A 27,370-nucleotide genomic window follows, 5' to 3' on the forward strand; every position below is an offset into this window, starting at 1 on the left:
TGTGGAAGTTACTCAGGGGATTGAGGGGTACTTTACAATCCTGGGGGAGTGGAAACTTGTTGTTCCTCACTTGGTATGTTTCTGGGTCCTTCTCATCTTCCTCTTCCTCTCTACCCTGCCCCTCTTCCTCTTCCTCTTCATCTATGTCACAGGTGAGGGCCTGTCGGATCTCAGGAACCAAGTCCTGTAGGCTCCTCAGACCAGCCTGTGAGGGTGATAAAATAGGGAAGCAGGATAGCTCAGGGTCTAAACTCCCCTTTCATTAAGCCTGCTTCCCATGCAGGAGTGTGGGGTGGGGGAAGGAGTCCCCTCAACCATCTCTGACCCTCTGTGGGTCCTGGGGCCTCAGTTTCCAAATCTGTGACATGGGCTCCATGAAATCAAGAGAGCAGTTAGCCTCTGCCACAGTGCTCCCACAGACCCCCACCCACCCAGGCTCCACTCTGAAGACCTGAAGGACAGAGAAGGTGCTTGGGGAGGCCTCGGTCCCTAGTAGCCCCTTTTCTTTCCTTCGCCGGAATTTGCGGAAATAGTCCTGGATCAGAAATGTGGCATAGAATTTGCCCACGGTGACCTCTTCCTCTGGGGGCAAGGGAGAGGAGGCAAGGTCACATAGGGGTCCTCTGTTCCTCCCACCCTACCCACAGCATAAACCCCCCCTCCCCCAGCCAGTGCTGGTGAGCAATCATCTGACATTCAGAGGCTGGATCAAGAATTGGGGTGAGGATAGCTCACCATCAGCAGGGGGGATGACTTCATCTAGCAGCTTCTGCTTCATCCGCTTCCAGATCTTTTTGATGACAATCCGAAGCTCCTGATTGGCTTGCTCCAGGTTCCCTGCTCCAGGAGAGGATGGGGGAGGGGGGCGTGCATGAGCCAATAGGAAGAGTCCTTCACAGCCACTCCCTCACTGTTGGAGGGGCTTTGCAAGCTTCTACTGCAGTCAGGCACCACCTCCCCTATTGGACAGGTGGAGAAATGGGCCTGGAGAAAACAGTCACCTATTTTGAGGTTCAGAACTAGGAGTGGGACCCAGCACTCAGTTTGCTCCCTGCAACCTCCCTAGGGATCCTTCCACTCCTGTCCCCCACCCCCCCCACACACACCTTCTGTCTTGATCTTCAGGGATGTCCGAACCAGGGCAAAGAGTGTGGCATTGAATGTCACTGTCCCATCTGAGTTGAGAGGCATGTTCATCGCCACCAGTCTCTGTGCACACCAGGGACGTGAAACCCACTTTGGGCAAATGCCTGAGATGCAGGCCTGAATGTCCAGGGGCAGAAACCTTTGAAGATGCAACCAAACACCCCCTCCTCACCCAAGGCAAAGTTTCTGCCCACCCCTGCCAGATGGTGGACAGCTCTCTCAGAGGTAAGGGGCGTGGGGTGGGCAGGTGCACAGACCTTGCAGGCCACTCGGTGTGGGCACAGCTTCCCAAATCCCAGTGGTGGCTGGATGCGTCTCAGCAGGGCAACTACATCCAGGTGCTTGATGCGGCCCCTTGGGCAGGTGGGGGTAGGTGGGAGGCACCACTGGATTGGAGATACCCGCTCTAATCTTTTCTCAAGGACCCACCAGCTCATCACTACCTCTCCCCAACAATACCCCAGGGTCTGCCAGGGCAGAATTGAAGGGCAGTCATGGCAGCGGGGGGTGAGGATGGGGGTGGGGGGGCAGAAGACAGGGTCAGGGGACCCTGGGGCATCTACTGACTGGGTAATGGGAGGAGTAGGTTGGGGCTGGGAGACTGTGGGGCAGTGCACTGTCCCCTGGGATACCAAGTATGGGGTTAGAGGTTAGAGGGCATACTTGGCCCCAGGGTCATATTCAGACCAGATCCTCTTGAATTCATCGAGGTGATGGGGCCCCAGGATGGACCAATCTCTGGTTAAGTAATCAAAGTTGTCCATGATCACAGCCACAAAGAGATTTATAATCTGTGGGCCAGTGAGCGGGGGGTTAGGTGAAAGGCAGAGTAGAAAGGAGGGGGTTGGTGGGAGGCTGTGAGGTAAGATTATATGGTCTCTGGGTTACAAATCCCTGAACCAGGCCAGCCCTTTCACCTACTCTGAAGATCTGGGCTCCCCACCTCATTTGACATCCCCAGACCCTTCAGGGCCAGCCCCTATGGTAGTGGTGGTGGTTATGGGGGAAAAGGTCCTCACCAGGAAGGCACAGAGCATGAAGAAGCTAATAAAATAGGCGATGGCAAAATTGCTACCACAGGTAAACTCCTCGCCAGGGCCAAAGTCAGACTCAGGGTCACATCGATTCCCAGGAAGTGTGGCAAGCATTATCTCCTGCCATGCCTCACCAGTGGCACACCTGGGGATCACATGAGGGTGTCATCCTAGAGGGAAGGCTCTGAAGTCATGGCAAATGGTATTATGGGGACTGGAAAGGTTATGGGATGACCCACCTCCTGCCAGGGGCTACATCTGGCACAAATAGCATTTCTACATTTAAAAAGCTGGCATGCCATGTTTATGATGGTCATATTCACATTTTATAGATGGGACACTGAGGCCAAAGAACGGGATACATCTTACAGCCAGAAAAAGGATGGCTGAGGCTAGAATATTCTCAAATGCTCAGGTCACAGCCAGAAAAGGTCCCAGGCAACATGGAACCCCATGCTGCCCTGTTATTTCCACAGCTCAGGCAGTCTGGGACCCACAGGGGCATGCTGGGGACTGAGGTGGCAGAGAGAGGGGTAGATGTCACCTGAACAGAAGCAGTACAGCCTGTGGAAAAGTCTGAAAGTTGTTGTTTCGGTTGATCTGTGTGCCATCCTGAAGGGCCACCTTGCCGAACATCTGTGGGCACACAGGGGCTGTGTCAGAGGGGTGAAGAGGCTGCCACCCATTTCACAACTACTAATACCCAAAGGGTCCTTACAACCCTGACAAACAGGCACTGATGATCCCATTTCACAGACATGTGGACTGTCTCAGGGTCATCCAGCGTGTCTGTCTGTCTTTCCACCCACCAATCCCAATTTCGGGCTCTTCCTAATCAACCTCCCTCATCAGAGAAGTGCCTGAGGGATGCTCCCTAGGGTCCCCACTCACCTGCATCCCAATGACTGCATAAATGAAGAATATCATTGCGATGAGAAGAGCAACATAGGGCAAGGCCTATGGGGTGGAGAGGAAGATAGATACTCAGGTCCAGGCAGAGAACTATAATCCCCAGAATGCACTGCTCCCTCAAGCCTGGACCTGATGAGAGATGTGGTCCATCCCCCAAGTGCCCATGTAATGACTACCAGTATATCCCAAATGTGGACACAGTATTAAATACAATAAAGTCAGTGAAGCCAAGGCATGTTGGGAATTGAGAGCCTAGAAAAGAGAGAAAACTGAAAATGGCAAGTTGCAGGTGGGTGTGGCACACTAGGAGATACAGTTCTGAGGGTGGTAAAACAGCAGGCTGAGAGGTAAGGTGGGAGTAAAGGGTGGTCAAAGGGATGGGGAGTTACCTGGAAGGACTTGATGAATGTCCAGAGCAATGTGCGGATCCCTTCACCCTTACTGAGAAGCTTGACCAGTCTCATGACTCGGAAGAGGCGAAAGAAAGTGATGGAAATGCGGGAACTGTCCTCAGAGCTCTGGGGTTGGGGGTATGGTGGGTATGCTCAGCCCACATTTCCCCCAGCCACCTCCCTGCTTCAAGCTTTGGCCCTCCCAACCCCTAAATCTGTCAGAAGTCAGGTCCCAGGGTGGTCAGGGAGCATGTATAAGGTCTCTTAAGGTAAAAAGGAAGAAAGGGTGGGTGGGGAAAAAGCAGGGAGTCCCTGTTTATGATGGGGGGCTACCTCGCCAAGATGGCCACCATTCTGGAGTGAGATATGGTCAAGACAGGGGAGATAGAGGAGATGATGTGATCACAGGCCCAAGTGAACAAGGGGAGAAATTATTGAACAGTTATAGGGGATAATGGATGGTACAATCATTATGCAAGGTCCAATGGGGAAGGTTATATGGTAGTGGATTAAGATGGTTGTGGGAAAAGTTGGTAATGAGGGTGAAGGAGAGGAGAAGGTACAGGAGATTATGGAGGAGAGATATTGGAGCCAATGGAGGAAATGATGGAGCCAGTTGTTTTATGGAGATGATGGATATGAGAGAACCCATGGGGGGACCCATTGGAGAAGCCAGTGATGGAGGTATGGAACCAGCAGCATTGTCAATAGATGTAACAGTACCATATAATACCCAATGGAGGAGATTATGGAGCCAACCATGCAGTCAGTGGTAATGACAGAGACGTGAAAGACCCAGCGTTGGAGATGATGGAGTCAGTGGAGGGAATGGAGTCAATGAAGGAATCAGAAGAGATGATGGAACCAGTGGAGGTGGATGTAGAAACAATGAAGGAAATAATAGAAATAACAAAGTCATGTTAGGTGATGGTGGATCCAGAGGGTGGGCTGCAAATGAAATGAGGGAGGTGGTGGAGGGGGATTTTGGCTGAATCCAACAGGGACTCAGAAGGGATAGAGCTAGAATGAGGAGCACTGAGTCTCCATGAGTGGGGTGGATGGGATTGTGTCATCTCCTCTACCCATTTGAAAGAAAGCCCTGAGGTTGAGGTGAGGAAAGGTTAGCAGGGGGAGAGTGGGTTAGTAGAGAGGCCAGTACTCACGTTGACTTCAGTGACAGCAATGTCCACTACGCTGCCCACCACAATAAGAGCATCAAATGTGTTCCAGGCGTCGGCAAAGTAATGCTGGAGGCAGGAGGAAAGCAGAAATATGTCTTCTCATATCTAGGAAGCTAGGGTAGGGGGCCAGTACGGTGGGGAAATTGGGGAGACAAAGCCCAGCTTAGACCACACGATGGGCCTGCATCTGGATCCCTCTCATTCCCTAGTCTCATGACTCCCTGGTTGCTGCCCTCCTGAGAGCACTGCAGTGAGTTCCACCCCAAGGAATTCACCCACTGCAGGTGGGGCACACCTTAGGTTTGAAGGCGATGATTTTGAGCACCATCTCAACAGTAAAGAGGCCAGTGAAGACCATGTTGAGGATGTCCATGGCATAGTTGAAGGGAGCAGTCTGCTCATAGTGCTGGAGGAGAAAATCAGGTGTGAGGACAGCACCTGAAGCAGAGAACCCCCCACCCCTAGTCAAATGTTCTCTGGCTAGGAGTGAGGGGAGTCTGAGGAGGTGGTATAGCACAATGGGTTGGCCTAACCCCTCACATTATCTACCTCCATGATGGATATTGAGGGAGACCAACTCTTTTTTACTTGTCAACTACAGCTGATTTTCAATATTATTTTATATTAGTTTCAGGTGTATAGTATAGTGGTTAGACATTTATATAATTTACAAAGTGATCACCTCAATAAGTCTAGTACCCACCTGGAACCATGCATAGTTATTACAATATTATTGACTGTATTCTCTATGGTGTACTTTATATCCCTGTGACTATTTTATAGCTATCAATTTGTACTTCTTAATCCTTTCACCTAGCCCCTGGATTCCCCTCCCGTCTGGCAACTGTCAGTTTGTTTTCAGTATTTATGAGTCTGTTTCTGTTTTGTTTTTTCGTTTATTTTGTTCTTTAGATTCTACATATAAGTGAAATCACATGGTATTTTTATTTCTTTGTCTGACTTATTTCACTTAGCATAATACCCTCTAGGTTCATCTGTGTTGTAGCAAATGGTAAAATTTCATTTCCTTGCAGCTAGTTCTGACTGACATAGAAACATAAGTCTGCTGCTGGTTGGGTAGCTTCTGTGAAAAATATTTTTGCCTTTTTTTTAGAGAGAGAGAGTGGAAGAGAGGGGGAAAGACAGAGAGAAATATTGATATGAGAGAAACACATTGATTGGTTGCCTTCTGCATGGACCCTGGTCAGGGCCCAGGCCAGGGAGGAGCCTGCAACTGAGGTACATGCCCTTGACTGGAATCACACCCGGACCCCTTCTGTCCGCAGGCTGATGCTCTATCTACTGAGCAAAGCCAGCTAGGGCTATTTTCACTTTCTAATAAAAGGCTCAAATTAGGAGAGTCCCCTGGTGCAACCTTCTCTCCCTTTTTCTGCCCTGAATGTAGTGTTGATGCCGAGCTGTGGCAGCCATTTTGTGACTATGAAGCAATAATCATGAGAATGAAAACTAACCCACTAAAAACAGCAGAGCAGCCCGGCTCAGTGGTTGAGTATCAATCTATGAACCAGGAGGTCATGGTTCAATTCCCAGTCAGGGCACATGCCTGGGTTGCAGGCTGGATCCCCAGTGTGGGGCGTGTGGGAGGCAGCCGATCAATTATTCTCTTTCATGATTGATGTTTCTATCTCTCTCTCCCTCTCCCTTCCTCTCTGAAATCAATAAAAATATATTTTAAAAAAAGAGTGGAGCAGGAAGACAGAGACTGGGTCTCTTATGAGCAATGAACAAACAGCCTACCTCTACATTTCTTGTTATGTACATCTTTTCACATTTTAGAATCTCTGAAATTGGGGTGTGTTTTATAATCAATGGCAACTTACAATTGCTATCTGCCATTTCTTTTTCATATTCTTTGATTTCTGAAATCAGGATGTAACTTACAATTATTGGCCTTAGATGTGAAGAGATGTGGTAAATATCTTTATAGCTTAAGTTTCTGTCAGTTGGGGGTTTTATTACTTGCAGCCTAAAGCATGCCTAATGGTTCCCAAGGGATTGTGTAAACAGAATAGGGTATCTGGCAGGGGTCAGGGTGGGGAGCTCAGACCTGCATGGCTAGAGCAACCGTGTTGAGCAGGATGAGCAGAAACATGAGGTACTCAAAGGCAGCAGAATTCACAGTGGCCCACACACGATACTGATGCGGGTTCTTGGGAATGTAGCGGCGGAGTGGCTGGGCCTTGAGAGCGTACTCCACGCACTGGCGCTGCATATGGGTGCAGGGCATGAGTGAGTAGTGAGGTTCCAAGGCAAGGAGGTGTATATGGGGGGTTGATGGTCATGGATCAGGGGTCAGAGGTCACCTGGTTCTTGTCCAGCTCACAGTTTTGGTATTCCTGTTCCCCTTGGGCACGGAAAGTGATGATGACGAAGCCCACAAAGATGTTCATCATGAAGAATGCGATGATGATGATATAGACAATAAAGAACACTGAAATCTCCACATGGTAATTATAGATGGGTCCCTGGTCCTCTGCATGTGCATCAATGGCCTTGTATAGCAGCCTGTGGAGCCAGTGGAGGCAGGTGAGGGGATATACCAGGCTCCTCAGACCTTCCCCTAGACTACTTATCATAGACACCTCAGAATCTCTTGCTTGGTACCCCAAAGACCCCTAGATCCTTTGACCTAATCACCTGGAACCTCCATACATACTCCAAGAGACCTCCACTAGGCCCTCAAAGACTCCCAAATCCCTTAAGCTACCACAGACCTCCCAAATCCCCTTCTCCATCCACCTGTAGTCCCCATGCAGTTACCCATAACTCCCCCACCAACCCCCAAAGATTGCTAAATCCCCTGTCCCATCAACTTGAATTCCCTGCTCCACCTCCCTAGCGATCTCCAACTACTACCCTGAAGACTTGCACAACTCTCTGGAAACCCTTGAATCCCCCATTCCATCTCCTCTGAGACCCCCAACCAGTCTCTCCAGGCATCTACCTGGTCCCCCCTAAATCCTACCCAGTCCTCTCTAGACTTCTACCTAATCCCTCAGAGATCTCTACCCAATTCCTGGAGACCCCACCCACCTGGGTCCCCAAAGCACCCCAGCCAGCTACTGGGAGACCCCCACCCAGTCTTCTGATATTCTCACCAGTCCCCAGAAAACTCTATCCAGTTTCAAAAGGCCTTGATCACATTTCAAGATACCCTCCCACCCATCCTTCAGCAGATTCCAAGCCAGTCCCCTAGATGCTCCTTCCTTGTCCCTTGCTCATCCCTGGGGCCCTTCTCCTCACGCAGGCCAGCCTTCAAAGGTGGAGACAGTGAACAGAGCCATCATGGCTGAAAGGACATTGTCAAAGTTGAAATCGCTGTTGACCCAGAGCCGCTCCCGGACCAAGGGCCGTGACACATCTCCATCAGGATAGACCAGGAAGGAGCCCCTGTAGATGTTGTAGACAGTCTGAGTGGGTGAGGAAGGGTAGAGAGCTGTGGAAAGGGGACTGAGGTTTCCAGCATGGAGGCATCAGGGCATCATGGTGGAGCTGGATAGCCTGGGTTCAAATCCTGCCCCTCCATTTACTGGCTGGGTGACCTTGGGCATTTAACCTCTCTGTGCTTCAGTTTTCCCCATCCATGAAATAAGAACAACATATTTACTGTCTTGTTACACGTATAATTAAGTCAGTAGTGAGAATAGTGTGTGGCACATAGTTGGCACCACATACAGGGTGGGGCAAAAGTAGGTTTAGAGTTGTGAGTACATGAGATACAGAGTTTATTCATTACAACTGTAAACCTACCTTTGCCAATCCCTATATGTTAGCCCTCATCACCATTATCATCATTATCATTGCCACCCAGAAAAAAGTAATACAAATAATAGCCAACCTGTTCATCACTAAGTTTATGCCAGGCATGGTGCTAGGCTTTATACCTAGTAACTTTACATTGTAGTACACCCTCCATATGGTAAGTCATTTACTCCTCACAAAAAATCAGTGAGAGTCACATTTTTAAAATCACCATTCTTCAGTTAAGGAAAATGGGATTCAGCAAGGTTAAGAAATGTAAAAAATTACAAGGTTAAGAAAAGTCTCATGGGATGATTTGAACCAGGAATGTTTGATTTCAAAGTCCATGCTTCTGACCTCTACCCTCTACAGGATGGACGTTGAGGATTAAGTGGTGCATGGCTGTCATGGTGTTTGGGGATGGCTGGGAGGTCCAGAGTAAAATATAGGTGATTCTGGAGAGGTGGAGAGGGGTTTGGGGAGGTACTGAGGAGCCTCTTAGAGTTTGGTGAGATCTGAGGGCCTTTGCAGTTCTGGGGAGAGTTCTGATGGTGTATCTTGGAGGCTTGGGGAGTTCTGGGAGCCTTGATAAAATCTGGGGGGCTCTCTGAAGTTCTTGGGAGGAAACTCTAAGGGTTTCAGGGGCCTTGGTGAGCTCTAGGGGCCTCTGTGGCCTTTGGGAAGGGTTCTGGGCCCAGTGAGGGCAAGGTCTTGGCTACTTACTTGCATTCTTTGGGGGTGTGTTTGGCCTCATCAGTGCAACTGTAGAATTTCCCCTGTAGGGAGGATATTTGTCAAGCAGGTGCACCTTTCAACCCCACCTTGACTCATGCTTGGGTCTCCCTCTAGTGTTTCTTCCCACCTTGAAGAGCTGCACACCAATGCAGGCAAACATGAATTGCAGAAGTGTGGTTACAATCATGATATTCCCGATGGTCCGGATGGCCACGAACACACACTGCACCACGTGCTGCAGGTACCCACAAATATGACTAATGGACAGTGCAGGCCACAGCAGCCATGGGGCAGGGATTATGGGCATGATGGAGCTCAGGGACTTGGGTCAGGGACATGTTATTGTGGGTCAAGGATGTGCGGTCAGGAACACGTGGTTAAGGGACAGTGATGTGGGCCAGGGATGTGTGGGCACCAACCAGGAATAAGTGTTTACCAGACAGGATATGTGGCCACATGCCAGGGACTCAGATCAGAAAAATGTGGTCATTGGTTAAGGAATATGGGTCTGGCCACATGGCCAATGGTCAGGCATGAGTGGTTACATGTGGTCATGCATCATGCAAATGGTCAATCTGAAAAGTGATTTTGGCCCCAGGGGCAAGGCCTGGATCCTGTGGACTTGGGTGGGGTGGGGTTACCTTGAGTCCCTTGGCTCGGTTGATGGCTCTAAGGGGCCGAAGTACTCGGAGTACTCGCAGAATCTTTACTACCGAGATTGCGCTGGAGCTGGGGAGGGGGCAGTCCTCAGGCCCTGGCTCAGGCCTTGCCTCAGCTCTGGAGGAATGGGCTGGGTGAAGGGTCACTTACTGGATGCCAAAAGAGATGAGGGACACACTGACCACCAGCAGATCCAACAGATTGAACCAACTACGGCAGAAGGAGCCTTGGTGCAGGAAGGCCCCGAACACCGTCATCTGGGGAGGAGGGTAGAGGTCATCAGGCTAGACCCCAGATTTGGAAATAAAAGGGGTATAAGGGGATGGAAACAGGAGAGGTGGGTTGCGGTGGTGGTTGGGGCAACTGGAGGTATGATTGGGGACCCATTAGTTACCTTTAGTAGAATCTCCACAGTGAAAATGGAGGTGAAGGCATAATCAAAGTACCCCAGAATCTGGGGGATGAAAAAGAGGGAAAGTCACTGAGTCATGGCTGTGGGGTATCCTAGGTGTGTGTGTGTGTGTGTGTGTGTGTGTGTGTGTGTGTGTGTGTGTGCAAGCGCACATACTTGTACCTCTCTATGTAATCATTGCTGTCCCCCTCCTCCTCCCTTCCCTCTCTTTCTTATGATCATTAAGAACTGCTCTACAAGGCAAAAGGCTTGGCCATCAGAAAGACTAGGGTTCAAATTTGGGCTTCTCTGCCTCTACCCAGCTACATGGGTGCCCTTGGCCTGTTCAACCTCTCTGAGCACAGATTCTTCTTCAGCTGTACACTGATCTCCTCCCTGGAGCTTCCGCAAGTGTGCTACACACACAGTAAGGCTGCCATTCTTGCCCTTCTCTTTCTGCCCAGATAGGGGTCTTCTCCCTGTTTGCACACTGGCTGGATAGTGCCCAATAGGACATTCATGGGAGTGCCCCCCAAAGGCTCACATGGTTGCGGAAGGAGTGGACTCGGATGGGGTCCTCAGCGGCCAAGGACACACTGCTGAGGATGATGAATACCAGGATAAGATTGGTGAAGACATGATGGTGGATGAGGGTGTGGCAAGCCTTCCTCATTCTGGTGAATGGGGAATGGGCCGTGGTCAGAACCCAGAGTTGATTGGGAGAGCCCAAGGGTTGCAGCTCAAGCCTGTTGTATCAGGATGTGTACCCTACCCCACTGAGCCTTGGCTGCCCCCTGGCCCTCCACCTGCTCAAGCCCCTCCTGCCCCAGCACTCACGGGTTGGTTTGGCTGAGGCAGAAGAAGGCGCTGCCCTCAGGGATGGGCACCACCTTCTCCTTGGGAACAACTTCCTGTAGGAGTTCCACACGTCCTGCACCCTCTTCTTCCTCCTCTTCTTCTTCCTCCTCCTCCTCGTCCTCCATGCCTGGTACCACAAGATCAGAAGAGAGGGAATTAATTGAGAAAATGTATGTAAAGCACTTAGAACAGTGTCTGGGACACAGTAAGAGCTCAGTAAATGTGTGTTGAATGAACACTGCCATCCTCGCAGTCATATACATGCTATCCTATATAATAAAAGCCTAATATGCAAATTGTCCCCTTGACTGGGAGTTAGACCACTCGCTATGATGTGTGCTGACCACCAGGGGCACTGCGGAACATGGTGGGCATTGGTGATGCGGTGCTGGCAGCAGGTGGCAGTGGAGGCACTGCTGGCCTTGATGGGCCCCGACAAGAGCAGGACCATGGCAGGATGGTGGAGCAGGTGAGTGGGTGGCGCCAGGCCAAGGTGGGGCCTGATCACCCTGCCGATCTCCCTGCAGATGGTGACCAGCAGTGGTGACAGGGCTGCTGCCTGGCTCCCAGGTGCTGAGGGAGCCGGGTGGGGCCCAATGACTCAGGCAGAGGGGGGCGCATGGGGGCCCAGGGGCCCAGGTGCTGCCCAGGGCCCAGAGGTCAGCTGGGACCTGCCCTTCCATGCAGACACTCACGCTTTGATTGCCGGCCAGGTCTAGGGACTGCACCTGTGCATGAATTTTGTGCACTGGGCCTCTAGTTATAAAATAAAGGCTCTGAGAAGTTCCGCAGTAAAACAAAACATCTGTTAATCTTCTTTAATCTCAATGTCCCAAATGTTGATGGCCAAAAACCATGCCCATTATTTTCAAGATGATCTTGGAAAAGGCTGCTCCCTAGACAGGAGGGTCTCAGGAGTCAAGAGCTCTGCCTGGGTGGGTGCTGTCCCTAGGGTCCCACACCTCCTCCACCTGGCCCTGGTCACTTGCCTGCTCCTTCATTCTTTGCACCCTCCTCTTTCTCATTCTCCCCACCAGGCACCTGGGGACAGGAAGATAGGGGTCATTGGTTGTGGGAGAGACATCAGGAGATGGACATAGGGAAGCACGGAAGGGATGCAATAATGAAGGATTGAATAGGCAGAGGTTGGGGGTTAAAAACACAAACACATAGACAGGCATTGATGGTAGTATGAGGTGTAGACAGTGCCCAGGTTTCTAACTCACTAACGATCCATTCTCCTGTGGGTGTTTCCCTTCAGTGCTCTTCTCCCTGTGTGAGGAAATGGGGGTGTGTGTGATTGCTAAGGATTGCAGCAGATGGGTTAGGCTGAGGGGGGAACATTGCAGTCAGAACAGACCTTTCTTAGACCCCACAGAACTTCCCTGCTTCCGCCCTCATCCCCACAGTCTGTTCTTCTCACAGTAGCCAGAAGGATCCTGTTAAATCCTAAGTCTGGCACATCACTCCTCTGCTCACACCCCTCCCATGGTTCCCACTCAGAGCAAAAACCAAAGTCTTCACTGTGGCCCAGAACACCCTAAGTCTGGCCTCGCTATTTCCCCATTTGAGCTCACCTCCTATCACTCTCTCCTTTGCTCACTGGTCTCCCTGGTGTTTTTTTGAATGTGCTAAGACTATCATCACCTCAGGACCTTTGATTTGCTGTCCCTTTGCCTTGAACATTCTTCCCTCAGATATTTGAATGGCTCACTCCCTTACTTTATTCAGCTCTCTGTTCAACTGTCACCTCCACATAGAGACCTTCCTTGACTACTCTAACCAAAATAGCAATCTTTATTTCTCTCTATTCTTTTATTTCACTTTCTTTTTCTTTGTTACATATTATTTACATATATTTAAAGTATATTATATATTCATTTATATGTATTTTTGCTTGCTTCCCCAATTCAAATGTCAGCTCCATGAAGGAGAGGATTCTATCTACCTTGACCCCTGTTATCTCCTCAGCATCTAGAACAGGACCTGGCACAAAGTAGGTGCTCAATAAATGCATGTTGATTGAACGAGAACTGGCAGGTTGGATGTGGGGATGGGGATTGCCAGGGTGACTGAGGCATTTGTGGGGTGTGGGATGTCTGTGTGGATTCCCAGGCAGGGATCCAGGAGAGACTGTCTTAGGGCTGGAGCCAGACATCACCTGCCCTTGTTCTTGGCAGTGCCTGTATCTCCGCTGGCTAGGTTGTCCACAGCAATGGCAAGAAACACATTCAACAGGATGTCTGGGGTGAGCTCAGGCTACAAAAGATGGAGAAGCAGCCTGCTTGTGGACCACCCAGATCCCTCTATCCACCCCACCTGCCAGCATCCAGCCCCCCAAGTTTTCAAGGATACAGTTGCCGCAGATGAAGAGAATGATGAAATAGACGCACACCAGCATCCCTGGGAAGAAGGGGCCGCCATAAGCCATGATACCATCATACATGACCACATTCCAGTCCTCACCCGTCAGGATCTGGGGGGGGGGGATTCACCATGAAGCTCTTGAGACCCTCCCTGCACCCTAGGGTGCCCCTGACCCACCCATCCCATCATCTTCAGGCCCCACCTGAAAGACAGTGAGGAGGGCCTGGGGGAAGGTGTCGAAGGTGCTTCGTTTGGTGTGTGTCTGGTCAAAGTTGAACTTGCCCCCAAACAGCTGCATGCCAAGCAGGGAGAAGATGATGATAAAGAGGAAGAGGAGAAGCAGCAAGGATGCAATGGATTTCATTGAATTGAGCAGGGATGCCACCAAATTGCTTAGAGATGCCCAGTGCCTGCAGCAGAGATGGAGGGGGCAGGGTTGACATGTCCAGTGGTGAGTTAGGAATTCCAGCTTGAGGTTCATTGGGGCAGGCTGGGTTAAAATGGCCTTTGGTATCAGGGTTAGAAGTGATTTTGGAGCTGGGGTGAGGCAAGAATAAGAAGTGAGGGGAAGGTTGAGATTGGGGTTAAGCGTTAGGGGAGTAATGGGAGATGAGATTAGGATGGAGGGTAAATGGAAATTGATGGAGCTAGAATTGGGTTTCAGGTTGGGACCAGGACTGGGGTTAGAGTTTGAAATTGCAACTGGGGCCAATGTTGGGGTTAAGGATTGGGGGAGTATTTGGAGTTGTAGATGACTGAGTTAGGGATAAGATTGAGGCTGGGAACAGGGTTGTGTTTGGAGATTAACTGATGGTTAGGAGCTAGGAATGGGGGGGGGGTTGTGGTTAGTGATGGGGATGAGGCTGTGCGTTAGGAATGAGATTGGAGATGGGGTTGGGATTGGGTATGGGGGTTATAAATGGGCTTGTGGATGATGAGTGGTTGGGGGTTGGGCTAGAGATGGTGTTGTAGTTGAGGGTTGGGATGGGGTTTGGGTTGGGCATGAGTATGGAGTTGAGTTCAGAGGCAGGGTTGAGGTTGAGGAAGAAGATGGAAACGGAGTAGACACCCTTCCTACAGAACTTGAATCTCCACGAAGGCAGAAACTTGTGTCTGCTTTGATTCCTGGTATTTCCCTAAGGCCTGGAGTGGTGCCTGGTACACAGTAGGCACTCAATGGATATTTGCAAATTGGATGGTGAAATATACACAGTTATCATTGGGACTGGGGTGAGGGCTGTTGGGGCTGTGTTTGTGGCTTCAGTCACCACCACCCCCCCACCCCCCCACCGCACACACACCTGGTGACTTTAAAGATCCTGAGGAGGCGCACACATCGGAGCACTGAGATGCCCAGGGACTGCATGGCACCCACCTCCACCAGTGTGGTCTCCAGGATGCCCCCACAGACCACGAAGCAGTCAAAGCGGTTGAAGAAGGAGGAAACGTAGGTGGAGGGGCCCAGACCATACAACTTGAGAAGCATCTCCACCGTGAACAGACAGAGCAACACTTTGTTGGCATACTCTGTGGGGAAAGGGGGAGGGGCTGGCCAGTTTCTGGGGTGACATGTGAGGAGGTAGGGCCATGGGATGATCTGGGGTAGCTGGTATCAGGCCAGGCACAGGCTGGGGGTGGGATTAGGGTTAGGAATTGGGATGAATTTGTAGGTCAGAGTGGATGAGGGGCTTGGATTTGGGGTGAAGGGCAGAGTTGGGGTGGGGCATCAATCAGCCTCTATGAGTCCAGAAAAGCTCCAATTCAAGGATAGAGTTAGAGTCTGGGTTTTAGTTAGGACTGGGGCTGGTTTGAAGTTTGGGGTTAGAAGTGTGCTCAGTATTAAGGTTGGGGTTGAGATGAAAATGAATTCTTGTAAGAGCTATCACTTATAAAGTGTTAACTTTATGTGGGCCAGGCAATGTGCTAAGCACTTTTCACTTTAATATAATCCTCCTACCCACCCCATAAAGTGAATAGTATAACTATCTCATTTTGTAGATGGGGAAATTGAAGCACAGAGGGGTTAACCTATCCAGTGTGGTGTTAAGAGCCTGGGCTCTGCCCTAGCCAGTTGCTCAGTGATTAGAGCGTTAGCCTGCAGACTGAAGGGTCCCGGGTTTGATTCCGGTCAAGGGCACATGCCTGGGTTGAGGGCTCAATCCCCAGTAGGAGGTGTGCAGGAGGCAGCCGATCAATGATTCTCTCTCATCATTGATGTTTCTCTCTCTCCCTCCCTCTCCCTTCCTCTCTGAAATAAGTAATAATAATAAAAAAAAGAGCTACAGAAGTGTAGGCTACAAGGTGGGATGGGACAGGCTAAGATTTCTGCATTTACTTGTGGGGAAGGCAGTGTTTGGGGGTCGGAGGCACCTGAGGAATCCTGAATTGGAGCTTCTGGGATGAAGGAAATTGGAGGCTGGGGGGCGCACCCTGGGTCTGGGTGAGCCACATGGGCTGCCCGTGGTGCTCTGAAGCAATGGTGAGCGTGTTGAGGAAGACAAGCAGCAGCACAGCCCAGTAGCAGGCATTGGACTTCACAGCTCGCCGGCAGCATGCCCGGAGACCCTGGTTGACTCGACGGAGGCGGCGGCTGGGCAGAAAGGAGAACCCATTGGCTGAGATCACCTACCTCAGCCTGCCCTGTGGAACTCAGGTGGGGATCACAGAGTCATGGGGTCCAGGAGTCACATAGCTTCCTCAACTTACCAGACCCTGGTTTTCATGATCTTGTTTCTGCAAAAGAGGTTTATGGGACGTGAGCATCATAAAGGACGGAGGGGCAGTCAGTGGCTAGGATCAGAAGTCAGGGGCTGAGGTCAAGGTTAGAAACTAAAGTAAGCACTGGGGTCAGGGTCTGGACTGAGTTCTGGGCTGGGTCAGGGGTCAAGGGGTTGGGGCCCTCACAGGCAGCGTGTACAACTGGCCAGAGCCCCCTCCTCCTCTTCCTCATCGCCCGGAGTCTCTGCCATGGAACCAGTGTCACTGGCTGGAAGGCTGGCTGTGGGCAGGGTGGGAACAGAGGTCAGCATAGGAAGACCTCAAGTTTCCATCCTTGGCTTTCTCCTCCATCTACCCATCCTGCCCCTCCCCAACCAGGATGGACACCCACCATGGCTGCTGGTGGAGTGTGTGGAGCGGGTGGAGTGACTGAACCAGTGCAGACGGCCACGTCTCCTACTGGTCAGCTCTGCCAGTTGTGGTCCTGCAGGGATAGGGAGGACAGTTGAGGACCATGGCCTGAGGCAGGGTAAGGGCTGTGTGTGGGGGAGGTGGATTATTTGGAATCTGTTCTGGGTACAGTTGGGAGGTGGATCTGAATCTGGATCTAGGTTCTGTTTCCTAGGCCACATCTGAGGGCTGGGCCTAGAGTTGTTGCAGGGGAGATCTGGGTCTCAGGAGGGCAGCCCCCATGGAGTAGGGAATGGGCCAGATTAGGGTTGCCTACGGTGGCCAGCCCTGCCCTCTTCAGCCACAGAACCAAAGTTTCCATCAGCTGAGGGGTCTTCCATGTCCAGCTCCTCTGCCTGCATGATCCAGTCCAGGTAGCCCCGCAGGTCCTCCTCCAACTGCTGCTTCTCCCTCAGCTTCTGGAAGTCCCCTCGTGCTTTTGCCTTCTCCCTCTCCTTGGAGAACTCCCTGAGGGTGGAGGATAGAGGGTGAGGTGGAGGAACCACCCCGGCCCCCTCACCTTCCCCATTCCAGCCACACTGGCATCCTTGCTGTTCTTTGAATATGCCAAGCACATTCGTGCTTTGGAGCCTTTGCACAGAGTGTTCCCTTTGCTTGGGACATTTTCCTCAGGGAGCCACATGACTCATTCCCTCATCTCTTTCACATTTTTACTCAGTAATACCTTCTCAAGGAGGCCTGTCCTGACTGTCCCCATTTTAACGGCAAGATAGCCCCATTCCTATTTTTTTGGCCTTGCAAACATGTCTTCATTATCTACACTAATACATACTTTTAAAAAGGCCTAAGACCAATTAATGTACCTTCAACTGCAACTTTTGCAAATGTGACATAAATCCAAAATGTACTGTAGATTTGATCAACATTGATATGCAAGTGTTTTGTCCTATTCTGCCAAATTGGCCAGAAGCCTTCCTATTCCTATTTTTATCCTTCCTTTCTTTCCATAGGAAATATTCCATATAAAACACTACACATATGTTACTTATTGTATATGTTGCTATAGTCTGTCTCCCCCCTAACCCCCAAATGTAATATCTGGGAAGGCAGGGATTTTTGTCTCTTGTTCCATTCCTAAAATGGTGCTTTGCACCCAGTAGATGCTCAATATTGACTGAATGAATGGTGGGGTATTTCAGATGGGTTTTGAAGGTTGCCTAGGAGTTTGCCAGGAAGAAAAAAAGAGACAGAGTCTGAGGGGCAGGATGAGGGGAGTGTCTAGGCTCCTCACCCACTCAGGACGCCAAGTACAAGGTTGAGGACGAAGAAGGACCCAAAGATGACGAGACTCACGAAATACACCCAGGGCAGCTCATACCCCATGGCATCCTGCATCTGGGTAGAGAGAGGACATGCATCCCTCAGGGCATGCAGACATTCCTGCCTCTGAGCTCAAGGAGAAAAGGCAGGTTCAGCTTCTAAACTGTGTGCCCTCCTTCCACCTCACCCAGTAGAGCACATCCGTCCATCCTTCCATGGTGACACACTGGAAGACCGTCAGCATGGCGAAGAAGAAGTTGTCGAAGTTAGTGATGCCTCCGTTGGGCCCTGCCCAGCGCCCGCGGCACTCGGTCTGGTTCAGCGTGCACACACGCCCAGAGCTTCCAGAGCCTGAAGACGCACAGGGCGATGGGTCCTCCTCCGCTTCCATCTCTGCTTGGAAGACAGGGTCTGGGCTCTGGGCTCTGAACCACATCCACCCGCATTCCCTGCCACCCTCTAGCTCCGCCCACCTGGGACGTTCAACTCAGGGTCCTAGATTTTTCTAAATCAAGGACAACCCTTAGATCCTGACTCTGCCAGGTCAAGATTCTGAACCCCTGGGAAGCTGAGTCCCAACCACAGGGATCTGGGGAGTGGGACTGTAAATCTTGGGGTAGAATTTTATAAATGAAAGTGAGGTATCAATCTGGGGGCAGAGTCTTGTGAATTTTGGAGGGCTTCTGAAAAAAAGGGTGGGGGCAAGGCTTGGGTTGGGGTCCGGATGAAGGGCCTGAAAATCTGGGACTAGTTGTGCAGGATGGAGTCTTAAGTGGCTAGAGGGTGGAGTCTTGTGATAGGGCAGAGCTATTAGCAAGTGGGCGATTGTAGTCTGAGATTGAGGGCGGAGTCTTGAATATATGGGTAGGGCTTGTTTATCGGGGTTGGAGCCTGAGTCTGGGGTCGGAGTCTTGTGAATTAGGGTTTCCTTGAGAACACGGTCTGGCCCAGGAGGCAGTGGAGGGGCGCGTCCTGTCCCCGGAGGGGTCGGCTGGCTGACCAGATCCCAGGAAGTAGCACGTTTTGTGCATGCGTCCGAGGAACAGCTCGAGTCCGATGATGGCATAAATAATGATGACGAAGAGCACGAGCAGAGCGATGTGCAGCAGCGGTACCAGCGCCTTCATGATGGAATTGAGCACTATGTGCAGGCCTGCGGGGAGCGAGGGCTGGGTGAAGTAGGGGCGGGGTCCGTTCAGTCCTCCTCCCGCTCCCCTTCCCTACCTTCAACCCCGGGAGGCGTTACACTCACTCGGGACTCCAGACACCAGCCTCAGTGGCCTCAACACCCGAAATGCCCGCAACGCCTTCACATCGAAGCCCCCCGGCTTCCCTCCAGTATGCGGAGCATCTCCAGGCCGCCCGGGGCCCTGCTCCAGCAGCACGCTGAACAACCTGATGGGGGAGCAAGGTATGAGGCGTGGGCGGGTGTCAGGCTTTGGCACCCCTTCCCATCCCTCTCCTCTCCTGAGAAAAGCACAAGTCTCTGTAACCGGAAATGCAAACAGGCTTAAAATATTCCTGATTCTGGCTGCCAAATGGGAGCAATTTAAAGCAGTCGCTTCCCTGAGCCCCGAATTCAGCGGGCTTGGGATGGAAAGTTGAACTAGGGTGGGGGTGTGCCCCGCAGACGCGCACCCAACCACAACGATGATGAAATCGAGTAGGTTCCAGCCATTGCGGATGTAGGCGCTGGGATGGAGCACCAGCCCATAGGCCACGATCTTGAGCACCGTCTCCACAGTGAAAATCACCAGAAATACGTACTCCACCTGCTCCTGGGGGCGGAGCCGGAGATCCAGGAGTTATTTGGGTTGGTGATTGACGGGGACAGGGGTAGGGGAAAAGGGCGTAGCCAGGCAGAGGGCTGGGCAGAGGTGAGTCATCTGGATCAGAGAGGGAAGGGCCTCGTTGGAAGGCTTGAGGTGTAGTTCTACTGGGGCTGTATCTGACAGGGCGGGCATGGTGAAGCAAAACTCACCAGGTTGTGGTTGGCAGTGTTGGAGTCATCTTCTGGGAAGGGAATGTAGACCCCCAGGGCCACGCAGTTGGCAAAGATGGTCAGCAGGATGAGGATGTCGAAGGGCCTCAGGTGGACACAGTCAAGGACCCCGGCAAAGCAGCCTTAGAACCCCAACATTCCCTTGGGGCCCTCCCCACCCAATGCTCACCCTTGACCCCAAGGTGACTGACCCTCACATTCCCAGCCCCTACCCTGACCAAGGCCTTGACTCTGACTCCCCTGGTGAATGACCTTCACTTTTCTCAAATTCTCCCTGAAGCCAGTACTTGACCCTTGATCTATGCTAATCCTGACCCAATCCTTCACTCTTGGTACTCTGGTGACCTCACCCCCTGAGGCCTTCCCCTGGCCTTCCAGGATGCTTCCACTCCACGATGCTGATGCAGGACTGCCGCAGAGGGTTGGCCAGGGTGAGGCAGAAGAGCGCCCGGGGTGACCGCTGAACACTGGCCACTGCCACCGTCTTGTGCTTACTGTGCTGAGTCCTTCGCTTAGGGGTCCCCAGGCCTGATGCCTCACTGATTTCACCCCCTGATTCTGGGGGCCCAGGGCACAGCCCCCATTCAGGACCAGGGCCTGCCCCATTGGCTGGACTGGGCTCTGGGGTGATGTCTGTGTGGAGAAATCAAGTCAGGAGGGACAGGATATTGGGGGCTATCATGGCTGCCACCTACCTGATTCCATCCCTCTGTCTGAGGGAAGGAAAAAAGAGCATGTAAAATTAGGAAAAGTTAGGGGTACCTCAGTTAAGGATTGGGGTGGTAAGAGTTGGTTTTGGAATTGATTGGGGATAGAGGGGGAGTTTATTGAGGAGTGAAGGTGAGGTTACAGTTCCAAGTGAAGTAGGGTTTGGTGTTAGACTTGAGGTAGAGTTTATATTGGCATGGGGTACCATTAAGTTTATAGCTGGAGGCAGATTTAGGGTAAATTCAAATGGATTTTTGGGTTGGGTTTAAATACAGGTGGGAGTGGAGTGTGCTTGAGGTATGATTTAGGGTTAGGACTGGGTATTTGAGTAAGCTGGGATTAGAATTAGGATCAAGGTTGGAGCTGAAGTTAAGTTTGGATGGGATCTGAGTTTTGCATTGGGGTTTTCAACTAAGGTCATTCTCAATCCCCATGGCCTTGTTTCAGCCTGTGAAGGGCAGTAGATTGACCTGGTTAAGAGCCCCAGCTTTGGAGGAAAGAAGCTGAGTTTCAATCCTGACTTTACCACTTGATAGCTGTGTGTGGCCTTGAGCAACTTACATAACCCCTCTGAGACTTAATTTCCTTATCTGTATAATGGGTTGATAATAAGAGAACCTACATTACAGGGTAGTTGTGAGGATTAAATTACTTCAACATTCAGAAGATTGTCTGGCACATAATATTATTCCCATTTTACAGGTGAGGAAATTGATGAAAAAAGAGGGGCTAAGTGATTTGATGAAGTGGTTGAATTGGGAGTCAAATCCAGATAGACTCTGACAGCAAGCTCTCACAACTTACTACCGCCATTGTGTGTGTGTTCTCTATTTCTATTTTTTCCCCTTAAAAATGGATCTGCGCTCTTTCTGAAAAGCCAGAGAACTACTTGCTAACAGTATTGACATCCAGGAATTGGGGTTGAGGTGAGGTGACTTTAGAGCGCGTGGTAAGGTCTGTATCTGTGTTGGGGTTTGGACTCTAACAGGGGTTTACCCTCTGGTTCCTATGGTTTGTGTTAGGATTAACCCTGGGGCTGGCTGTGGAGTTGAAGATGGGTGGGCACTAGGATAGGGGTCAAAGCCAGGATTGGGGTTGGGTTTCAGCTGGTAACTATGGCTGTGGATGGGGAAGGGAGGCCATAGAGCAGTGATGGCAAACCTATGACACGCGTGTCAGAGGTGACACGTGAACTCATTTTTTTGGTTGATTTTTCTTTGTTAAATGGCATTTAAATATATAAGATAAATATAAAAATATAAGTCTTTGTTTTACTATGGTTGCAAATATCAAAAAATTTCTATATGTGACACGGCACCAGAGTTAAGTTAGGGTTTTTCAAAATGCTGACACGCCAAGCTCAAAAGGTTTGCCATCACTGCCATAGAGAACAGTGTCTGGGTCACGCTGAGCTTCATGGCTTAGTTGGAGGTAAGGCTGTGTTTGGGGTTGGCTGGGATGGGAACAGGATGGTTCTGGTCACCTGGTGGTTCACCAGGGGTGGGGTCCTGGTGGGCAGTGGGTGAGTCAGAGGGGCTAGGGGTAGAGCAGAGCCCAGGCTTGCTCAAAGGGTCCTCAGGGGTGGAAGGCTGCTCTCACCTTTCCCGCCTTCAGATGCCGACATCCTCCTTTCAAGGTTGAAGAGCCATCTGCAAACAGCCCCCCTCTCTTCCCCCAGCTTTGGAGAGATTAAGGTCACTGGGCGGGGCCATAACAGGGTTGGATGGGAGGGTGAGCAGGGTCGAAGATGGGACATTTGTGGGCCAGAGCCTGGTGACAGAAAAGGCACTGACTAAAAAAAAAATTTAAAACTATTTTTATAGATTTCAGAGAAGAAGGGAGAGGGAGAGAGAGATAGAAACATCAGTGATGAGAGAGAATCATTGATCGGCTGCCTCCTGTGGGCCCCACACGGGGGATGGAGCCGGCAACCGCAACCCAGGCATGTACCCTGACCAGGAATTGAACCCTGACCTCCAGGTTCATAGGTCGATGCTCAACCACTGAACCATGCTAGCCAGGCTAAAAAAATATTTTTACAAAATATATACTAGCACCAGTCAGAAATTAAAATAAGAAAAATGATATTTTTTCCAACAGTATCTGAAATTTGAAGTGCATAGGAATAGACCTAACATAGTATATGTGTGAGATCTCTATACAAAAAATTATCAAATATTATCAAGTGATTAAAGGGAACCAAAATAAATGGACATATATGTTAAATTAACTAATTGAAATAGTAAAAACTGGGAAGATGTCAATTCTTTTCAAAATGATCTAGAGATTTAATGCAGTCCCAAACAAAATCTCAAAAGTTTTCCCATGGAATTTGATAAGATGGCTCTAAAATGTATATCGGTATACAGAGGACCTAGAAAAGCCAAAATCCTTTGAAAAAGTACAAGAAGGAAGGAGGATTTGCCATATCAGTTATAAAGGCTTGTTATAAAGCTGCAGTAATTAAAAAACAGAATAAAGTTCCAAACCTGAGTCCTACATATATGTACCCATGCTTTATGACATACATGGCACTACTGAGCAGTGGAGACAGGGTTTTTGTTTGTTTGTTTGTTTGTTTTTTTCAAAGCAAACGTCTTTTATTGAAGTCACAAACCAGGTGTGCCAGGATCGCATTAGGGTGGTCTTTTTAATGAATGGTGGTTATATAAATGTTTACTGCGTAATCAGTCATTGGATTGTATACACATGTATAACATACTAAAGCATTTATTAAATGTATGGTTACTTAGTAACCACAATGTACATACTCTTTTCTTATTTTATTATGTGTCAGGCACATAGTACAACATGCTTTACATGAATTAATTCTGTTTTAATCATAGGAAGCAGGTACATTAGTCTCCCTCTTATCTATCAAGTCCCCCAGTGGATGCCTGAAAGAGCCATAGTACTGAACCCTAGATATACTATGTTCCCCCTCCCTGCTATGTATACATAACTTTTAAAGGAAGCACTTTATGGTTCTCTTTGGCATATCTGGATTGCCAGCATCACCACTCTTGCACTTTGGGGCCATTATTAAGTAAAATAAGGGATCCTTGAACAGAAGCACTGCAATACTGCCACAGTGTTTCTAATCATGAGAAGGCTACTAAGCGACTAATTGGCAGGTAGCATATACAGCCACAAAGGGATGATTCACTTTGGGGGTGGGGGGAGGGAGGGAGGGAGCCGGGTGGCCCGAGATTTCATCACCCTACTCAGAATGGCGAGCAATTTAAAACTTATGAATTATTTATTTCTGGAAATTTCCGCTTAATATTTTCAGATGGCGATTAATCGCGGGAAACAGCAGAAAGCGAAACCGGGCCTGGGGGTGGAGAGAATACTGTAGTCCATTTTACAGATGAGGACACTAAGATAGGGAAGTTATGTAACCTACCCCCGATTGCAGTTAGCAAGTTGAGCTAAAGATCTGAGCTAAAGAGCTGAGACTCAACCCTAAACCCTTTGTGCTAAAGCCCCTGCCCTTGTACACTTTTACAATTTAGAAGGCGAATGCCTTCCTAAATGAATGAGTCAAGAAATCACTCTCCGTCCCGACCTCCCAACACGCACGCGCACGCACACGCACGTACACGCACACGCTGCGCGCGCGCACACCAAGACGCTCTCGAGCGCGCACATACACGAGATACACTCCTTTGCACACTTGGGAGAGCCCACTGGAGTGTAGGCGGAAGAACTACAACTCCTAGCAGCCATTGTTCGCTCACCCCTGCGCTCACATCCGCACCAGGACGCACACTTGAGCTGCAGGCGCTGTTGAAACTACATTACCCAGCTCGCCTGGGGCAGCCCGTGACACTCCTGGGACCGCGGGCGGGCCCGGGGCTCGGTTTCAACCGCTCGCCTCTCTTGTTCGCTTCTCGGACCGGGCCCTGGACCCAGCCCCAGATTCGGACACAGCTTCACCATGGAGGAGGCAGACCGAATCCTCATCCATTCCCTGCGCCAGGCCGGCACGTAAGGACACAGCCCCCGCCCACCCCGGCATGCATATATCCGGGACTCCAAAACTCAGGACCCAGTCACCCGGGAACCTTAAAACCCTGGTCCTTGATATCCAGGGCTCCAACTTCCAGGATCCTAAAATCCTTTCCCCTTACACACACACACACACACACACACACAGGGTCCTCCCAAGCCCGACATTTGTTAAACCCCCAAATCAAGGACACAGACATCTTGAAACATTAAAACGTTGGAACCTCAAGACCTGGGACCCTGAAATCTATGACCTTAAGATCACTACCCTGGGATCCAGATACCTGAAGATTCTAAGGCACCTGTCTCCTGAGAACCAGGGAACTTTAAAACCCCAGGACCCTAGCACTCAGGGATTCCAAAAACTCTGGGAATGGATATGTGGGAACCTTAAAACCCAGTTTCCCAGCACCTGGAGCTTATAAAATTCCAGGAGCCTAAATTCTGGCGGCCTCAAGGCCTGGTGACCCAGACACACAAGACTCCTACATTCGGGGGCCGTAAAAACCCAGGATGCCATCATGTAAGGAGCCTGATTTCTGGATTGCTTGAAACTAGGTGGTCTTAATATCCAGAGATCTTGAATTCAGGGATCCTGACATTTGGAATTTCTGGAAACCCCAGCCTCCCAACATGTAGTCTGAAAACCCAAGCAGCTTAATATCCAGGAGCCTCTGACATTTAGAGAACATGATATCTGGGGACCAGAAACCCAGAGATCATACCACATGGGCCCCTTGCCCTTCCCAGACCCCAGAAATTTGGGGCTTTTAAAGCATAGGGAAATTTCAGATTTTCTCAACTCAGATCCCTTCCACCCACTGTTCTCCTGTAGCAAGTTCTTAGGAGCTGAGGATATCCTGTTTTTTTTTGTTGTTGTTTCCTCCAACAATCCTCACCCAAGGTTGTTTTTCCATTGATTTTTAGAGGGAGGAGGAGAGAGAGAAATATTGATGTGAGAGAGACACATTGATTGGTTGTCTCCTGCATGTGCTCTGACCTGGGGATGGAGCCTGCAACTGAGGTACATGTCCTTGACTAGAATCGAACCTGGGACCCTTCAGTTCGAGGGCCGACGCTCTATCCACTGAGCCAAACCGGCTAGGGCCATCCTCAGTTCTTAGTTTTCCAAATGGAAATCACCTTTATCAACACCCGGGACCTGTCTGAACCATGGCCGTCCTCTTTACCCCCACTCCAATACTAGGGCTTCTAGAAGGCAGCACAGCACAGCCTGATTCGTTTTCTGACTGCTCCCCACATTGAGCCTGCACCCATTTTTCTTCAGGGCTGTTCCTCCAGAAGTGCAGACCCTGCGAGCCTTCACCACTGAGCTGGTTGTGGAAGCTGTTGTCCGCTGCCTGCGTGTGATCAACCCTGCCGTGGGCTCCAGCCTCAGCCCACTGCTGCCTCCTGCCATGTCTGCCCGTTTCCGCCTGGCCATGAGCCTGGCTCAGGCCTGCATGGTGAGTTCCCTCCTCCCAATACACACAGTCTCTTCCTTCCTCCTTCGCAAAGTCACCAAGCTCCTTGAAATGCTTGCCTTTCCTTTTTGCCACCTCCCTCTGTGGCTTAGCCTTAAGGCTGCTGGCTCTCTGGTCAAACTGCCTGAGTAGTTCTGACCCTCACTGTACCACTTGCTAACTGTGTGACCCTAACCCTTCTGGGTCTTAGTTTCCTTAAATGTGAAATCAAGATGATAAAATTTGTTCATTATAAGCATTAAAAGAGTTGATCTAGTTTGGACCCCGGCTGCCCTTGACCTCCTGCATTTTCAGCTTAGCACCAAGAATTTCCCCCCTATGGTATCCATTTACCAGTTTCAGAAAAGGCCCTGCTTGATTCACATGCTCATTCCTGAATTAACCACTGTGTATTCAGATTGGCCCAGGTGGCTCACATGGTCATTCATAAGGCATTGTGATTGGCTGCTTCAGGATCACATGGAGTTGGGATGGTACCCAAAGGAAGATATGTTAACTGAAAACAGTGTTTCTGCACTAACACTGCACTCTGCCCTGTGGCAGTCGCACACAACCTGTCTCTCATGAGAATAACTCCAAATCTGTCTCTACCTGGGTAATATGCCTTCTGATCGAGCACTCACACCTTTGCAGTACAGACCTGTGTCCAGTTAGTAATCCAAGGGCTCCCAGTAATGTCATTTCTCCTGGTTCACTAGCTGTGACTTTGGGCCAGTCTCTTAATTTCTTTGTTTGTTAATCCTCACTCAAGGATATTTTTCCCCATTGATTAATATATATATTTCAGAGAGGAAGGGAGAGGCAGAGAGAGTTAGGAACATTAGTGATGAGAGAGAATCATTGATGGGCTGCCTCCTGCACACCTCCTACTGGGGATCAAGCCTATAACCTGGGCATGTGCCCTGAATGGGAATCGAACCTTGACTCTCAACCACGGAGCCACGCTGGCTGGGCTTCCATTGATTTTTAGAGATAGTGGAAGGGAGGGGGAGAGACACAGAAAGGGAAACATCGATGTGAGAGAGACACATTGGTTGGTTGCCTCCCGCACGTGCCCCAACCAGGGCCGGGGATCGAGCCTGCAACTGAGGTACATGCCCTTGACTGGAATTGAACCTGGGTCCCTTCAGTCCACGGGCCAATGCTCTATCTACTGAGCCAAACCGGCTAGGGCTCTTTTTAAAAAAAAACATATTTTATTGATTTTTTACAGAGAGGAAGGGAGAGGGATAGAGAGTTAGAAACATCGGTGAGAGAGAAACATCAATCAGCTGCCTC

The 27,370-nt window shown here is 50.2% G+C and overlaps 2 protein-coding genes across 11 annotated transcripts in view; one reads left to right on the plus strand and one right to left on the minus strand.

Annotated features, from left to right (window-relative positions):
* The window catches only part of CACNA1F (calcium channel, voltage-dependent, L type, alpha 1F subunit), a 25,498-nt gene extending 3,250 nt beyond the window's left edge, over positions 1-22,248 (minus strand). For 5 of the 10 annotated variants that reach the window (XR_001361762.1, XR_001361761.1, XM_014538255.1 and 2 more), the window contains exons 1-42: positions 22,197-22,248; positions 20,273-20,522; positions 19,869-19,974; positions 19,526-19,665; positions 19,140-19,282; positions 18,888-19,040; positions 18,075-18,280; positions 17,859-17,962; positions 16,884-17,074; positions 16,548-16,640; positions 16,343-16,436; positions 16,145-16,171; positions 15,868-16,028; positions 14,740-14,965; positions 13,641-13,848; positions 13,427-13,547; positions 13,233-13,314; positions 12,298-12,343; positions 12,061-12,112; positions 11,051-11,198; positions 10,758-10,887; positions 10,217-10,276; positions 9,973-10,079; positions 9,804-9,891; positions 9,290-9,397; positions 9,151-9,203; positions 7,930-8,076; positions 6,990-7,191; positions 6,734-6,892; positions 4,961-5,071; positions 4,648-4,731; positions 3,818-3,838; positions 3,482-3,610; positions 3,072-3,137; positions 2,725-2,816; positions 2,166-2,325; positions 1,810-1,937; positions 1,404-1,500; positions 1,107-1,209; positions 736-837; positions 452-582; positions 71-205 (exon numbers count right to left, since the gene is read on the minus strand). Coding sequence is in view for 8 of the 10 variants with exons in the window: in XM_014538255.1 (XP_014393741.1) it covers positions 71-205; positions 452-582; positions 736-837; positions 1,107-1,209; positions 1,404-1,500; positions 1,810-1,937; positions 2,166-2,325; positions 2,725-2,816; positions 3,072-3,137; positions 3,482-3,610; positions 3,818-3,838; positions 4,648-4,731; positions 4,961-5,071; positions 6,734-6,892; positions 6,990-7,191; positions 7,930-8,076; positions 9,151-9,203; positions 9,290-9,397; positions 9,804-9,891; positions 9,973-10,079; positions 10,217-10,276; positions 10,758-10,887; positions 11,051-11,198; positions 12,061-12,112; positions 12,298-12,343; positions 13,233-13,314; positions 13,427-13,547; positions 13,641-13,848; positions 14,740-14,965; positions 15,868-16,028; positions 16,145-16,171; positions 16,343-16,436; positions 16,548-16,640; positions 16,884-17,074; positions 17,859-17,962; positions 18,075-18,280; positions 18,888-19,040; positions 19,140-19,282; positions 19,526-19,665; positions 19,869-19,974; positions 20,273-20,522; positions 22,197-22,221 (4,989 nt within the window). In the remaining 2 variants the exon portion in view is untranslated. Of the gene's footprint in view, positions 1-70; positions 206-451; positions 583-735; positions 838-1,106; positions 1,210-1,403; positions 1,501-1,809; positions 1,938-2,165; positions 2,326-2,724; positions 2,817-3,071; positions 3,138-3,481; positions 3,611-3,817; positions 3,839-4,647; positions 4,732-4,960; positions 5,072-6,733; positions 6,893-6,989; positions 7,192-7,929; positions 8,077-9,150; positions 9,204-9,289; positions 9,398-9,803; positions 9,892-9,972; positions 10,080-10,216; positions 10,277-10,757; positions 10,888-11,050; positions 11,199-12,060; positions 12,113-12,297; positions 12,344-13,232; positions 13,315-13,426; positions 13,548-13,640; positions 13,849-14,739; positions 14,966-15,867; positions 16,029-16,144; positions 16,172-16,342; positions 16,437-16,547; positions 16,641-16,883; positions 17,075-17,858; positions 17,963-18,074; positions 18,281-18,887; positions 19,041-19,139; positions 19,283-19,525; positions 19,666-19,868; positions 19,975-20,272; positions 20,523-22,196 lie in introns of those variants that run through there. The other 5 variants (XM_014538253.1, XM_014538257.1, XM_014538258.1 and 2 more) reach the window with 5 other exon arrangements.
* A 1,973-nt stretch (positions 22,249-24,221) lies between these two features.
* Positions 24,222-27,370, plus strand: part of CCDC22 (coiled-coil domain containing 22) — a 15,280-nt gene continuing 12,131 nt past the window's right edge. The window contains exons 1-2 of the mRNA XM_014538261.1: positions 24,222-24,587; positions 25,897-26,074. Coding sequence (XP_014393747.1) covers positions 24,538-24,587; positions 25,897-26,074 — 228 coding nt within the window. The 5' untranslated portion in view covers positions 24,222-24,537. The remainder of the gene's footprint in view (positions 24,588-25,896; positions 26,075-27,370) is intronic.

Source organism: Myotis brandtii, unplaced genomic scaffold (assembly GCF_000412655.1).
Source record: "Myotis brandtii unplaced genomic scaffold, ASM41265v1 scaffold1875, whole genome shotgun sequence".
NCBI lineage: Eukaryota > Metazoa > Chordata > Mammalia > Chiroptera > Vespertilionidae > Myotis > Myotis brandtii.